This window comes from Hemitrygon akajei, chromosome 9, assembly GCF_048418815.1.
Source record: "Hemitrygon akajei chromosome 9, sHemAka1.3, whole genome shotgun sequence".
NCBI lineage: Eukaryota > Metazoa > Chordata > Chondrichthyes > Myliobatiformes > Dasyatidae > Hemitrygon > Hemitrygon akajei.
This window is the reverse complement of record NC_133132.1, coordinates 48,251,719-48,266,324: the sequence shown is the minus strand read 5'-3', so window position 1 is coordinate 48,266,324 and position 14,606 is coordinate 48,251,719. Positions and strand designations below refer to the sequence as shown.

At 39.7% G+C, this 14,606-nt stretch overlaps 1 protein-coding gene across 3 annotated transcripts in view; it reads left to right on the top strand.

Annotated features, from left to right (window-relative positions):
- The window catches only part of rev3l (REV3 like, DNA directed polymerase zeta catalytic subunit), a 183,996-nt gene that overhangs the window by 137,012 nt on the left and 32,378 nt on the right, over window positions 1–14,606 (top strand). For all 3 annotated transcript variants that reach the window (XM_073055923.1, XM_073055925.1, XM_073055924.1), the window contains 4 exons: window positions 956–1,074; window positions 2,582–2,700; window positions 3,479–3,620; window positions 9,720–9,964. In XM_073055923.1, coding sequence (XP_072912024.1) covers window positions 956–1,074; window positions 2,582–2,700; window positions 3,479–3,620; window positions 9,720–9,964 — 625 coding nt within the window. The remainder of the gene's footprint in view (window positions 1–955; window positions 1,075–2,581; window positions 2,701–3,478; window positions 3,621–9,719; window positions 9,965–14,606) is intronic.

Below are 14,606 nucleotides of genomic sequence, written 5' to 3'. Positions count from 1 at the left end.
CCCAATCTCTGCTCATTTAATCTAGTCATTATAATCCTTGTAACAAACAAGGATTGTTTATCACCTAAACTGTTATCACTTAAAGGGTGGCTGTAATCAAAAAAGCATTGCCCGAGGGTGCAATAGAGCTAGAGACTCTCAACACCATTTAATACCTTAATAAGCATTTGAATTGTCAAATCATTGAAGGCTACCGGGCAAGTACTGGTGAATAATATTTTTGGATGTCAGTGTGGATGTAGTGAGCTGAATAGCCTACATATAGCCTGAATATACTGCATGTCTATATTCTGTTAAATCCCAGACACACAGTCTTTTTACTTCTGTTTCTAGCTGTTTAACATCAGATTGGCTTGAACTGGTAGGATTATTGGATCCTTCTGTCCTCTGCCTATTCACCCAGTATGGATCCATCTGAAAGCTATTTCACCTTTCCAGCCTCTTCCATAATTCTAAAGACATGACTGTTCAGTGACCTAAATCTGCATACTTGCTTTATCCCCCTTATTCCACAGTTTTCATGAATAGTGAGCATTATCAGTCTTAGGATATGTAATTGACCCATTATCAGTGGCTGGGTACTGAGGACAGTTCTCAATTTCCGTGAATACTGCTTATAAGACGTTGTGTGCTTGTATTACTACAAGTAAGCTTTTCATTGTGCCTGTCACTTGAACAGGTGGAAGGGAGGGCCCTAGAGGGATATGGGCTGATCACAGGAAATTGGGACCAATGGTCAGCAAGGGCTGCTTGGGTTAAAGGGCCTGTGTTTGTGCTGTATTGTTCTAATAACTAAGAACTCGACTTTGAACTTTAATTCCCACAAACATCCGAAGCAAATTACCATGAAAGTTGTTCACACTGAATAGAATATAGGTATTCCAAAGTTGTTAGTAATATTGAGAAGCTTTGAATTGATGCATATATGAAGATTTCAAAACTCTCTTTTTATTAGATGAAAATAAAGAAAATCGCTTTGCTCCAGAAAGGGATGAGTTCGGTGCAACTGCCATGTCTGAGATAAATATTGTGGGACGAATCGTTTTGAATGTTTGGAGAGTGATGAGAAATGAGGTAATGGGTCTGTTCAGTAAAGTGCAATATAGGTTCAGAAAATGAACCTATGTTGAGGTCAGCAAATGCTGCATATTTAATGGTCACAAGGAGCTACCATTTCTAAATTTTGATAACCTAATTTTTCCTCCAAATAGTATTATGAAATTCATGGACAACAATTGATTGTTATATGTTTGAAGTTGGTTACCTGAAATAGCTGTGAGATGTTATTTAAGGATGAACTTATAGGTAATAAGAATTTTTAGAAATAATCAACATAGGTTTCAAAGGGCACTCTACAGACCTTGTAAAATTATTTGATGATTGTAGGAGGGAGTGCATTAAATAGAATGCAAGAAATGTAAGTAAATATTTAATGAGATATCACACGAGAAGTTATCAAGAGATTTTTTTTTAATGGAGAATGTTGAAAGTTCTTGAAAGATTTTTTGCAAATGAAGGAAAATTTTCATCTGTGTCCCTAGATTTACCAATGTAGGATTTCGTGTTTCATGAGATTCCCTTGCTTTGATTATACAGTAAAATAGATTTTATGACTTTGCTATCAAACTAAGTTTTCAAATTACTGGCTGTTGCTCTAAGTATGCCAACAAACTTCTATTTCACTCTTTTTACATGTTACAAAGTGATAGAAATTTTCTAGTGCACCTTGTGATCTTAAAAGGATTCGACAATTGTATCTGGATCAGTGTAAAGGGAGCAGAGTTTCAGCTTGTCAAACATAAAAGTAGACCTATACCCTAAGTCCCCTAGAATTATTAAAATTTGACATGGTAAGTAGAAAGAGGAACAGGAATAGGTCAGTTGGCTCCTCAAACTTACCCTGCCATTAAATATGATCATGGCTGATGTCCCCAAAGGCTCAACTCTTCTACACCAGTCCCTCATAGCCCTCAATCCCCTGGACTTTCAAAAATGTACCCACCTGCTCTTTAAGTACCTTCAGTGATCCAACATTAGGAGTGGAGACTTCCAGAAAGTCACCATCATCCACAGGATGCAATTTCTGCACACCTTTGTTTTAAATGTCTGTCCCTCATCTTGTAATTATGATTGAGTTGCCCCCCCCCCCCCCTGTGGAAACATCTCAACATCTACTCTGTCATGCCCCCTTAAGATTCAATATGCTGTAATAAGATCATTCGTCATTCTTCTAAACTCCAGAGAATACAGATTTAGTATCTTGTTAGAGTAGCTCTCTTACCCCAGTGAATCTCTTTTGAATTGTTTTCATTGCTAATATATTTTTTAAATAAGAGGACCAAAACTTTGCATAGTATTCTAGGTATAGCCTCACCGTAAGTCTGTACATTTGTAATGAAACTTTACTATTTCTTAGCTGCAAATCCCTTGCAATTAGAGTGATAATGCCACTTACATTCCTAATTATTTTCTGGACCTTCCTGGTAACTTTTTATGAATAATTTTTAATAACACCTAGATCCTTCTGTACTTTGCTCATTTGCTGATTTTCCTCGTGTTGATTTATTTTTTATTTTTTCAGGTTACTCTCAACAATTATACTTTTGAAAATGTTGCCTTTCACGTTCTTCATCAGCGTTTTCCACTTTTTTCTTTCCGCGTCCTCTCTGACTGGTTTGATAATAAGACAGATGTATACAGGTAATCTTCTAGTTAGATTTTAATAGATAACAAATTTTGATAACTGTTCTGTTATTCAGTCCAAGTTTTATCAATGAAATTGTACTTTAAGAAGTGAAGTAACAAGTTGTAAATGTACCAAACCCAGTGACTTTGATCTTGGATTTACCGGCTTCCAGTAATTAATATTCAGAAGAATTGTAACTGCTTTCATAAATTGAAGCATTTAAAGTCCTCATTGTCACGGTTTCAGACCATTTTAAATATTAAATACTGGCTGTCCAGCAGCCCTCTCCGAGCTCCAGGAATGAATAGGGGTATAAATTGTGAGAGTTGTTTTTACCTTAATTTGAATGTGAATTTTGGTATCTGACAGCTGTATATATGAAACTCTGAGACAGCAAATGTTCCTGTCTTTATATTAATTTGGTACTGAAACTTGTACATGTGGCCCTTACTTACTTTAAGTCTGAGAAGAGTGAATAATTGGAGAAGATTGAAGTTTCCAAATAGGTTCTTTCAGATCTAAAATAGGGAATATTCCACATATCCTTGTATTTAATCCTTCAAGGGTTCTCAACCTGGGGTCCATGGTCCCCTTGCTCAGTGGTATTAGTCCATGGCGTAAAGAAGTTTGGGAACACCTGCGTAAGAGAAAGTAACTTGGCACTCGTTTTTCCTTCCTTCCGCTGTACATTTCTGTCATCAGAATCATTTTGTGGTATAATAAGAATGTAAAAATAATTCCTATACAGAAGTCTGCAATGAGAACAGTAGAACCATTTCTTATCTATTACAGATGGAAGATGATTGATCACTATATTTGTCGTGTGCGTGGAAATCTAAAGTTACTGGAACAGTTGGATATGATTGGAAGAACAAGCGAATTGGCGCGTCTCTTTGGCATCTTATTCTACCATGTGCTGACAAGAGGTTCACAGGTTAATGGTTATCTTTCAAATTGTGTGTCTGATGCAGAAAGTCTTGCACTGGTATAGGCCCTTCACCCCATGATGTGTGTGCCAACTATGCCAGCAATTGAAACTGCACTTATGCCTGCACGTTGTCTATACCCCTCAGTTGCCTGTCTGTTCAGTTGTCTATCTCAATGCCTCTTAATCATTGTTACATTATCCCATCCACCACATCCCCTGGCAGAGCCTTTCAGGCACCCACCACTCTCATGATCACCCAAGTCATACGACTGGGAACATAACGAATGAACCAATCTGTATGCAAAAACAAAATGACTTCCCATCTTAATCTCCTTTAAACTTTCCCTCCTCATATTTGAACCATTCCCTCTAGTATTTGACTTTTCCGTTCTGGAAAAAAGACTGACTTTTTGACCCTATCTTTGCCCTTCATAATATTATATACAGGTCATCCCTCAACCTCTGATACTCCAGGGAAAACATTCCTAGTTTGTCCAACCTTTCCTTATAGCTAATATTCTCTAATCAAGGCAATATCCTAGTGGTAAACTGCTTCTGTGCCCTCTCCATAGTCTCCATATCCTTCCTTTAATGCAGCAACTGGAGCTTCAGACAATACTCTAAATGTGGTTTCATCAACGTTTTACACAGTTGCAAAATGCTTTCCTAGCTTATTATAAACACTGTGATTGATGTGGGAAAGGATGCTCTACACCCAATCTACTTGTGTTGCCATGTACAAGAACCTATGTATGGGCTTCCACCTCAAGACCCCTCAGTATGTCAGTGTTCCTAAGGGTCTTGTCATTTACTGTACATTTCTTACATTTGACAACATATATCTTGCATTTAGTTAAAAATTCAATCTGAATCTGTGAAGTGTTTGATAACTTTAAAAAGCTGTTAAAGTAATGTGTTGAAAACATCTGAATGGGATTTGCCTTTCACTTATTTATAACTTAGTTAATTAAATTCCCATAATGCATTCTTACATAAAGTAGGAAACAGGTTATAATTCTGAGTAAGCTCGGGCTGATGAACCATTGAGTATGGTGTGCACAGTAGTTATTAACTTTTAAGAGTAAAGCTTTTATTGCACTAATATATTTTCTCCCCGTCGTATCCTTTTCCTAAATTAAACACTACTTATGCACAGTGTCTATATCCCTCAATTCCCTGCTGGTTCCTTAATCCCTCAATTCTCACCTGTTCATGTGTATATGTAAATACCTCTTAAACGTTGCTGTCATATATGTTTCCACTGTGTAAAATACAGTGTACATGATAGGTTGCATTAAGTTATGGAGAATAACTGGTTGATTGAAACGTGTTATAGTGGAAAAAACTATGTAAAGATATTAAGATGTTGAAAAGGGTAAAGGCTTCTCATGTGGAATTGTAGACATCACATTTTGACCTAGCTATTTCAAAAAGGAGACATTGAATGGATATGTGTAAACAGAATTTAAATTGAACATAACCTTCATTAGATCATGTTTTTTTTCTCCTTGCGCTGTTGGCCACTGCTTTTCCTGATAATTTGCATGTGTGATGTATGGAGTAACATTTCAAAATTTATTCAAAACTTGGGTGTGTGATGAACGTTCAGAAAGATAGAGATAATCTTCAGTGCAGAGAATACTTAACAGGGAAAAAACTACATGGTTAAGTGTTAAGAATTGGGAGTTAGGACTGACTTAATTGCTCTTGCAAAGAGCAAATGTGAGTCTATTTGTCATAATGACTTTGTGTCCTAGATGGATGAAAGTGGTGTGGGGATCCAAATTGAGGAAATGCAGTCCCAGAGGGTTTATGGTTAGAAAAGGTTAGAAATTATGGAGAGCTGTGACTTGAACACAGATCAGAAATTTAAAATCAATTAGTTGGTAGACCAACAGAATTATGAGATGTTACAAGTGGATAGATAGAGGGAAACTGTTTCTTTAAGGGTTATTGCATGGGCAGAGAATTAGATACTTTAGCAAAGTTGCAATGAGGCAAATCTTTATTCAGAGGTCCCTGGATGTACTTCCAACCCCCTCTTCCACCCCCCCACCCCCCAACCTATCAGAATGGTCTTAAGGCTCTTTGCTTTTTTGGACAGTAAACCTAACCAGTTCCCCTCCACCACCACCCTTGTCTGTTTGACAAAACTGGTCCTTAGTCAGAACAATTTCTCTTTCAGCTCCTCCCACTTCCTCCAAATCAAAGGTGTAGCCATGGAGATTCACATGGGTCCCAGCTGTGCATGCCTTTTTGTTGGTTATGTGGGACAGTCCAGGATCCAAGCCTACACTCCCCAACTCCTTCTCCACTACATTGACAACTGCATTGGTGCAGCTTCCTGCACTCATGCTGAACTTGATAATTTCATCAACTTTTCCTCCAACTTCCACCCTGCACCCAAGTTCTACTTGGACCATTTCTGACACCTCTCTCCCCTTTCTTGCTCTATCTATCTCCATCTCCAGTGACATCCTCTAACTGTTAGATTGACTATACTACTTCCCACCCTGTCGCTTATAAGAATGTTGTTCCCTTCGCTCTTTCCTCAGTCTCTGCCACGTCTGTTCCCAGGTTGAGACTTTCTATTCTAGAATATCTGAGATGTCCTCTCTTTTTCTCCCACAAAAAATCAGGGTCTCCCTTCCATCACCACCGATACTGTCCTCACCTGCATCTCCATTTCCCACACATCTGACCTCACCTCCAACCCCCTCCCTCTGACGTAACATCTACAGCTACTACCATCTTCAACTGGATCCTATCACTAAGTACTTAAGTACATCTTCTCCCCCACCCCCCTGCCACTTCACCACTTTCCATAGGGATTGCTCACCACATGACCCCCTTGTCCATTCATCTCTCTCCAGAGACCTCCTCCTGGCCGTTATGCTTGCAACTGCCCCTACACCACCATCCTCGCCACCATTCAAGACCCTAAACAATCCTCCCAGGTGAGGCCACACTTCACCTGCGAGGCTTTTGGAGTCATCTTTTGTAACTGGCGCTTTTGGTGCGGTTTGCTTGACATCTTGAGACCTGATGCAGTTTGGGTCACTGCTTCATTGAACACCTTTGCTCTGAATGCTAAAAAGGGCAGGATCTCCCAGTGACCACCCATTTCAATTTGACTTGTCATTTCAATTCTGATTTGACTGTCCATGGCCACATCTACTGCTACAAATGAAGCCAAACAGGTTAGAGGAACAAAACCTCATTCTGTCAGAGTAGCCTCCAAACTGATGGCAAGAACATGATTTCTCTAACTTCTGGGAAACATTTCCCTTTTTTTGACTTTCCCTCCTGCTTGATCTATTTTTCTATTGTCCATTCTGTTTACCCTCTCACCCCTTCTCTTCTCCCCCACCCTCATGACCTGCCTGTCAACTCCCACTGGTTCCCCACCACCTTCCCTTCATTCCATGGTCCACAGTCCTTGCCTATTAGATTCTTTGTTCTTCAGCTCTTTACCTCTTGCACCTATCACTCCATAGCTTCTTAATCATCTCCCTCCCTTCCCCCACCCACTTCCTCCCCTCACCTGGTCTCACCTATTACTGCCAGTTTGTAGTCCCTCTTCCCCACCCCCAACCCTTCTCTGGCTTTTGCCCCTTTTCCATCCTGGTTAAGGGTCTCGGCCTGAAATGTAAATTGTTTATTTCCCTCCATAGATAGAGCCCGGCTAGCTGAGTTCCCCCAGCATTTTGTTCGTGTTGTTTATTCAGATTTAATTTGATTCTTATGGGTGATGAGAATAGAGTTGATCAGGTATGTTATGTAGGATTAGATGTTAATATCCCTTATTTGCACTCTTGAGACATTAGACAGGCAATGCAGGGAGGATAATTAGGAAGGTTGTGAAGGAATAGCACAGTAATGCATTTGACAGGATTTCTTGACTAGAAATTGACATAGATATAAATAGATTGGGCCAAATGGCAGTGTCATTTGGTAGAGCAATTCTATAATACTGTGATGAATGAATGCATCTTTGCAAATTAAAGCACCCTGACTTTTGGATGTGCTTTATTTTAAGAGTGTAGAACTTAATAGCCAATATTTTTTGCACAGATTCCACAAAATTGTAAAATATGACAAGTCAAACTGTTTTTGTTTTACTAATGGTAGACTTTTCAAGAATTTCAAAAGCTGCAGGTGCTAGGAATCTGAAATGGAAACAGAAAATACTTCAGCATATTTGGAAAGATAAACAGAATAAATATCTTAAGTCAAAGGCCTTCATCAAAACAGGGAAACAGAAAAAACACAAACAAAATGTATTCTGCAAATGTAAGAAATCTTGTGCAACACATGCTGAAGGGACTTAAGCAAGTCAGACAGCATCTATGGAGTGGAATAAGCAGTCGGTGTTTTAGGCTGAGGCCCTTCATCACAACTGGAGAGGAAGGGGGCAGAAGTCAGAATGAAAAGGTAGGGGGATGGGAAGGAGTTGAAGCTGGCAGGTGATGAGAGAGACCAAGTGAGGAGGAAGGTGGGTGGCTGGGGGAGAGGATTGAAATAAGCTGGGCGGGGATAGGTGGAAGTGGTAAAGGGCTGAAGAACTGAAGAGAAAACAACCTATTGCAAGGAAGGTTGGGAAGGAGGAATAGCACAAAGGGCAAACTTCTGCTCAGGTGAAGTCATGGTTGTCATGGAGATAAGCTGTAAAACAAGGTAATCTGGTAGGTCAATGGGAGCAGTTTTGGAGGGATTATATGGTTCTTTATTAAAGAAATGAGGGCAATTAGAGAGTGGGAACACGAGTAGAATTCAAGAGTTGCAAAATGCAGGACTACAAGATGTCATTCACTACAATAAAAACCCATCCTGAGATGTTAAAAGCTAATAGCAGGAGAGGTAGTCATTTTACTTTTGTATTGCATACCTCTTTGGTAGAGCAGTGTAAACTCTTCTGCTTCAAAGTTTGGTTGGTTCTGTTATGGTTTCTCCAGTTGTTGAAGCTTCCCAAGCCCCAACAGGTCACGGTTATACAGCACATATGCGGGCCTCTCAGTCCAGCATCCATATTGCCCAGGGTGACTTCCAGAGCCTGTGCTAGTTACCTGCATTTGACCAACATCCCTCTAAACCTTTTCTATCCCTGTACCTGCCAAATGACTTTTAAACATTGCAGTTGTACCCACGTACCATCTCTGGCAGCTTGTTCCATGTACCCACCACACACTGTGTAGAAAGAACATGCCTCTCAAGTTCTCTTTAAATTGTTCACCTCTTAACTAAACCTATGACCTCCAGTTTTATCCTTCCCTACCTGGGGAGAAGTCTGTGTACATCAACCTTATCCATGCCCCTCATGATTTTATAAACCTTTATAAGGTCATACCTCAGGCAGATATGGTGGTAAAGAAGGCCTTTGACATGTTGGCCTCATTAGGCAGGGTATTGAGATAGAAGTTGGAGCATTATGTTGCAGTTGTACAAGATGTTGGTGAAGCTGCAACATGTTCATAGTTTTGGTTACCCTATTAAACATTGTCATTAAGCTAGAATGAGTGAAAAGATAACTACTAGAATGTTGTCAGGACTCATAGGCCTCAATTTTCGGAATGTCTCTGCTCAGTATATCTGTGTGAGCAAACCTAATCAAAACAAAGCCAGCTCCAAGGCCTGCACTAGCTGAATTAAATGTCATTAATATATGTTTGAATGAAAACAAAACTGTGCCTTATTTCTCTTTAAGCTGCTTGAAATAAAAGCACATTCTTGCTGTGACTAAATTAAGGCACCTCTTCATGTGGCAATTTCTAAAAGTTATTTCAAATTGAAGACAATCCATTCTTGCTTTCACTTTCATATTATTCCACTCATGATAGTGAAATGCTGCTGTCAATCTCTGGCAGACATCTCCGAAGTTATTCAATCGTATAAAACATCTAATATAAAGTAAATGTTTGATCAGTGTGCACACCTTGCTCTCACTGTGGTTGAATTGCCTGTTGCCACTCGTGCTTTGGGTTGTCTTGAAGAATATCACCCAGATGGAAGTATCAATGCATTCAAGACAGGGAGAAGTTCAAGCAAATATCTATAAACCCAAACCTCTTTTGCTATCATTGACTTAACATGTTCCTGTTTTTCCAGTATCGTGTGGAGTCGATGATGTTGCGTTTTGCCAAACCAATGAACTATATTGCTATAACTCCCAGCGTCCAGCAGCGATCTCGTATGAGAGCTCCTCAGTGCATTCCTCTTGTGATGGAACCTGAATCTCGCTTCTACAGCAACTCAGTCCTGGTTTTGGATTTCCAGTCCCTGTACCCCTCGATCATCATAGCTTACAACTATTGTTATTCCACATGCCTAGGCAACATTGACTACCTTGGGAAGTAAGATATTTCCCTTTTAATTATGTACCCATTTCTGGTATCTGTGTGACCAATTGCAATGGGGTTGGATTGAGCGAGATTCAAAATAAAATCTGTATCAGTCCAAATATAAGCTTTTGAACAGCTCCAAGATGAATTGTAATCTTCTACCAGTACTACATTTGCTAGCATTTTATTGGCATTACTGAAGAAAGTGCTAGTCTCTAGTACTGGGACAGCCAACATAAAAGTCAAAGAGTGGACATACAATAGATCAAAAAAATAGTGGGAAGTTAGAGGCTTGAGAAGCTTTTAAAAACCAACTGAAGACAACTCAAAAAAGTAATTAAGAAGTAAAAGATGGAGTACAAGAATAAGCTAGCCAATAATATGAAAGAAGATACCAAATGTTTCTTCAGATACATAAAGTATAAACGAGAGGCAAGAGTAGATATCAGACCACTGGAAAATAATGCTGGAAAGGTAATGGGGGACATGGAAATCACAAATTAATTGAGTAAGTATGTTGCATCAGTCTTCATTGTGGAAGACAATAACAGTTTGGTGGAAGTTCCAGGTGTCAGGGGTTATGAAGTGTGTGATGTTACCATAACTAGAGAGAAGGTTCTTGGGAAACTGAAGGTAGATAAGTTACTTGGACCAGATGGTGTACACTCCAGGGTTCTGAAAGAGGTGGCTGAAGAGATCTGGGAGGCATCAGTAATGATTTTTCAAAAATCACAAGATTAGGGAATGATTCCAGAAGACTAGAAAATTGCAAATACCATCTCTTCAAAAAGGGAGAGAAGCAGAAGAAAGGTAACTATGGGACTGGACTGTTAGTCTGAACTCAGTGGTTGGGAGGATGTTGGAATTAATATTCAAGTATGAGGTCTTGGAGTACTTGGGGGCAGTTGTTACCCATCTGTAGTCAGCATAGTTTCTTCAGGGAAAAATCTTGCCTGATAGATCTGTTGGAATTCATTGAAGAAATAACAAGCAGGATAGACAAAGGTTGATGTTGTGAAATGGGATTTTCAGAAGGACTTTGACAAGGTGCCACGCATGAGGCTGTGACAAGCTACAAGCCCTTGGTATTACAGGAAAGATTCTAGTATAGGTAAAGCAGTGGCTGATTGGCAGAATGCAATGAGTGAGAAATAATGGGAGCCTTTTCTCCCTGGCTGCCAGTGACTAGTGCTGTTCCACAGAGGTCTGTGTTAGAACTGATTATTTTTATGTTATGTGCCAATAATTTGGATAATGTAATTGAGGGCTTTTTTGCAAAGCTTGCAGACGATATGAAAATAGTTGGAGAGGCAGGTAGTTTTGAGGAAGCAGAGAGGCTACAGAAGGAGTTAGACACATTAGGAGAATTGGCAAAGAGATGGCAGATGGAAAACATTGTCAGGAAGGTATATGGTCATGCACTTTGGTAGAGAAACTGAAAAGGTTGACTATTTTCTAAATGGAGAGAAAATACAAAAGAAAAGAGGTGCAAAGGGACTTGGGAGTCCTTGTGCAGGATCCCCTAAAGGTTCATTTGCATGTTGTGTCTCTGGTGAGGAAGGCAAATGCAATGTTAGCATTCATTTCAAGAGGACTAGATTATCAAAGCAAGGAGGAATGTTGTGACTTTATAAAGCACTGGTGAGGCCTCACTGAGTATTGTAAGCAGTTCTGGGCCCCTTATCATAGAAAGGATGTACTAAAACTGGAATGGCTTGTCATATGACGACCATTTGATGCCTCTGGGCCTGTATTCACTAGAATTCAGAAGAATGAGGGTGAAATGAAATGTAAGGAATGGTGAATGGCTTTAATAGAATAAAAGCGGAAAGGATGTTTCCTATGGTGGAAGAGTCAAAACCAGAGGACATGGCGTCAACAGAGGGAAATTATTTTAGAACGGAGATGAGGAGGAATTCCTTTAGCCAAAGAGTGGTGAATATGTGGAATTCTTTGCCATAGACCGCTGTGGAGGCCAAGTCCTTGTGCATGTTTAAGGCAGAGGTTGGTAGTTTCTTGATTGGTCAGGGCATTGAAGAGATATAGGGGGAAGGCTGGAGATTGGGCTGAGAGGAAATTCAGGTCAGCCATGATGAAATGGTGGAGTACTCGATGAGCCAATGGCCTAATTCTGCTGCTATATTTTATGGTCTTATTTTCTTAATCTTTGATGCAACCGTGAAATGTTCTTTCTTTATTATAAAGTAAGAAAGAAAGTTTAATCTTGTGTGAGGAATGAAGTAAAGCTTCTCTGTGCATCTCAGTTAAAGTCATTGTGTGCAGTTTGATATGTGGTTTTATGATGCCCCTCAGATATTATGCAGCTGTTTGGGACAAAATGGGGCAATTCTTTTAGTTTGAAACTATTAAGAAATACTCTCATCGTCTTTTGCCAGCAAGTTGAATTGCCGAATTGCCTGTCTGAAGTATGTTTATATTTGGTGGAAATCTGAGGGTGATTACAGAAGTATCTTCTTCCCACCCCATCCCAATCAGCAGCTATGCTCACGTCTAAAACCTGTGGGGAGTCCAGCTGGATGCCATCCTCTAGCATCTCTCTGGCTTTTGATGCTTATTCTGACTTGGGAGTACAAGCCATCTGAGTGTTTTGTTTTAGAATTGGGGGGAGAAAGAAAGAGGCTCTTGTAAAGATATAACTAACATCGTCCTCTTCTTAGCCCTTCACAATCTGTTAGGAAAAGTCTTACACAACACAAAAGCAGATTATAAAAACACTCATCACTTTTTGCATTAGTGGCACTGCAGTGGAAACGGCAAGTAGTTTCAAGCTCGTGCTCCCAGAACACATTCTACACTCTCAGAAAAGCTCACCAATGCCTCTACTTTCTATGGAGGCTGAAGAGAGCTGGGCTTTGCACATTCAAACTCGCGTCACTCTACAGATGCATAATAGAGAACATCCTACCATGCTGCATGGTACAGAAACTTCACTGCAGTGGACTAGAAGGATCTACCACAGCAGTCAAAACAGCCCAAAGCACTAGCCTACCTGCCATCATGGCTATACAGTACTGCAAAAGTCTTGGGCACACTTTTTAAAAAAAAATAAAATGCTGTTAAGATGCTTTCAAAAATAATGAAATGAAGTTTCTAACTTCAAAAAAATTACCATCAAGTGCAGTAAACAGTAGAAATCTAAATCAAATTAATATTTCTTGTGACCACCCTTTGCCTTTAAAACTGCATCAGTTCTCTTAGGTATGCTGTCATGCAGTTTTTTTTTAAGAAAATCGGCCGGTAGCTTATTCCAAGCCTCTTGGAGAAATTTCCACAGTTCTTCTACAGACTTTGGCTGTCTTGCTTATTTCTGTCTATCCAGCTAATCCCGGATAGCCTCATTGATGTTGAGATCAGGGCTTTGTGGAGGCTATACCATCTGTTGCAGAACTCCTTGTATTTCTTTTCACTGAAGATAGTTCTTTATGACCTTGGTTGTGTTTGGGGGAATTGTCCTGCTGTAGAATAAAGATGGCACTGATCAGGTCTCCCTGATGGATGAGAATCTGCTTGTACTTGTCATCATTGAGGATTCCATTAATTCTGACCAAATCACCAATTCCTGTTGCAGAAATGCAGCCCCAAACCTGCAGGGAAACTCCACTGTAATTCACTGTTGACTGCAAACATTCATTCATGTAGCACTCTCCAACTCTTTTATGGAAAAGCTGCCTCCTATTTGAGCCAAAAATTTCAAATTTTGACTCATCAGTCCAGAGCACTTGTTGCCATTGTTCAGCGTCCTAGTCCTTGTGTTTTTGTGTGTAGGTGACTGTCTCAGCTTTGTTTCCACTTCAGAGGAATGGCTTTTTGACAGCAACTTTTCCATGAAGACCACTTCTGACAAGACTTCTTTAGACTATCGGGGTGTACTTGGGCTCCAGTGATTCTGTAAGTTCAGAGCTGATAGCAACGCTGGACCTCCAGTTAGAAGGGATGTCAGTTTGATGTATCTCACATCTTTTGCATTCAGTTTCCATGGCCAGCCACTCTGATTTTGCTCCTAGACCTTGCCCGTTTCTTTATGCTGCTTCAGAAGAGCTTGGACACCTTGTGTCTTGTTGCTATACTCATCTTGCTATGGTGTAAGAAATGACAATTTGAAGGTTGGACTGTCACATTTGCCACACCCTCATCTTTTAGTTTGGTTCTCCTTAGCCCAATTTGATTCCTTCTACATCTGTTTCTGTTTGTTACTCAGTTCATTCAACTCATTGTGTTATTGAAGCACCTGTTTAGTATCTTTGTTTAATCATGTACTGGGTAATATACCTGAAAAGTATTAAAGTTTTATTTGAAAAGTGGTCTGTTGCTTCATATGTTAGTTTCTTTAACAAAATACAAAAAAATTCTCTAGCATCTAACTGGAAATCTAAAATTTACTTTCTTCTACTGACACGCTAATGCAGAAGACAAAAAATAAACAACTGAAACAAATATTTTATTAAAAGATCTACGGTACCCAAGACTTTTGCACAGCACTGTATAGTGTATATAGAAAGGTGCCGGAAAAGAGCTAGTAACATCATGAAAGATCCGTTCCCGTCAGGCAGGAGTCTACGTAGCATCCACACCAGGACAACCAGACTCAAGAACAGTTACTTTCCACAAGCAGTAAGGCTGAGAAATACTTCCA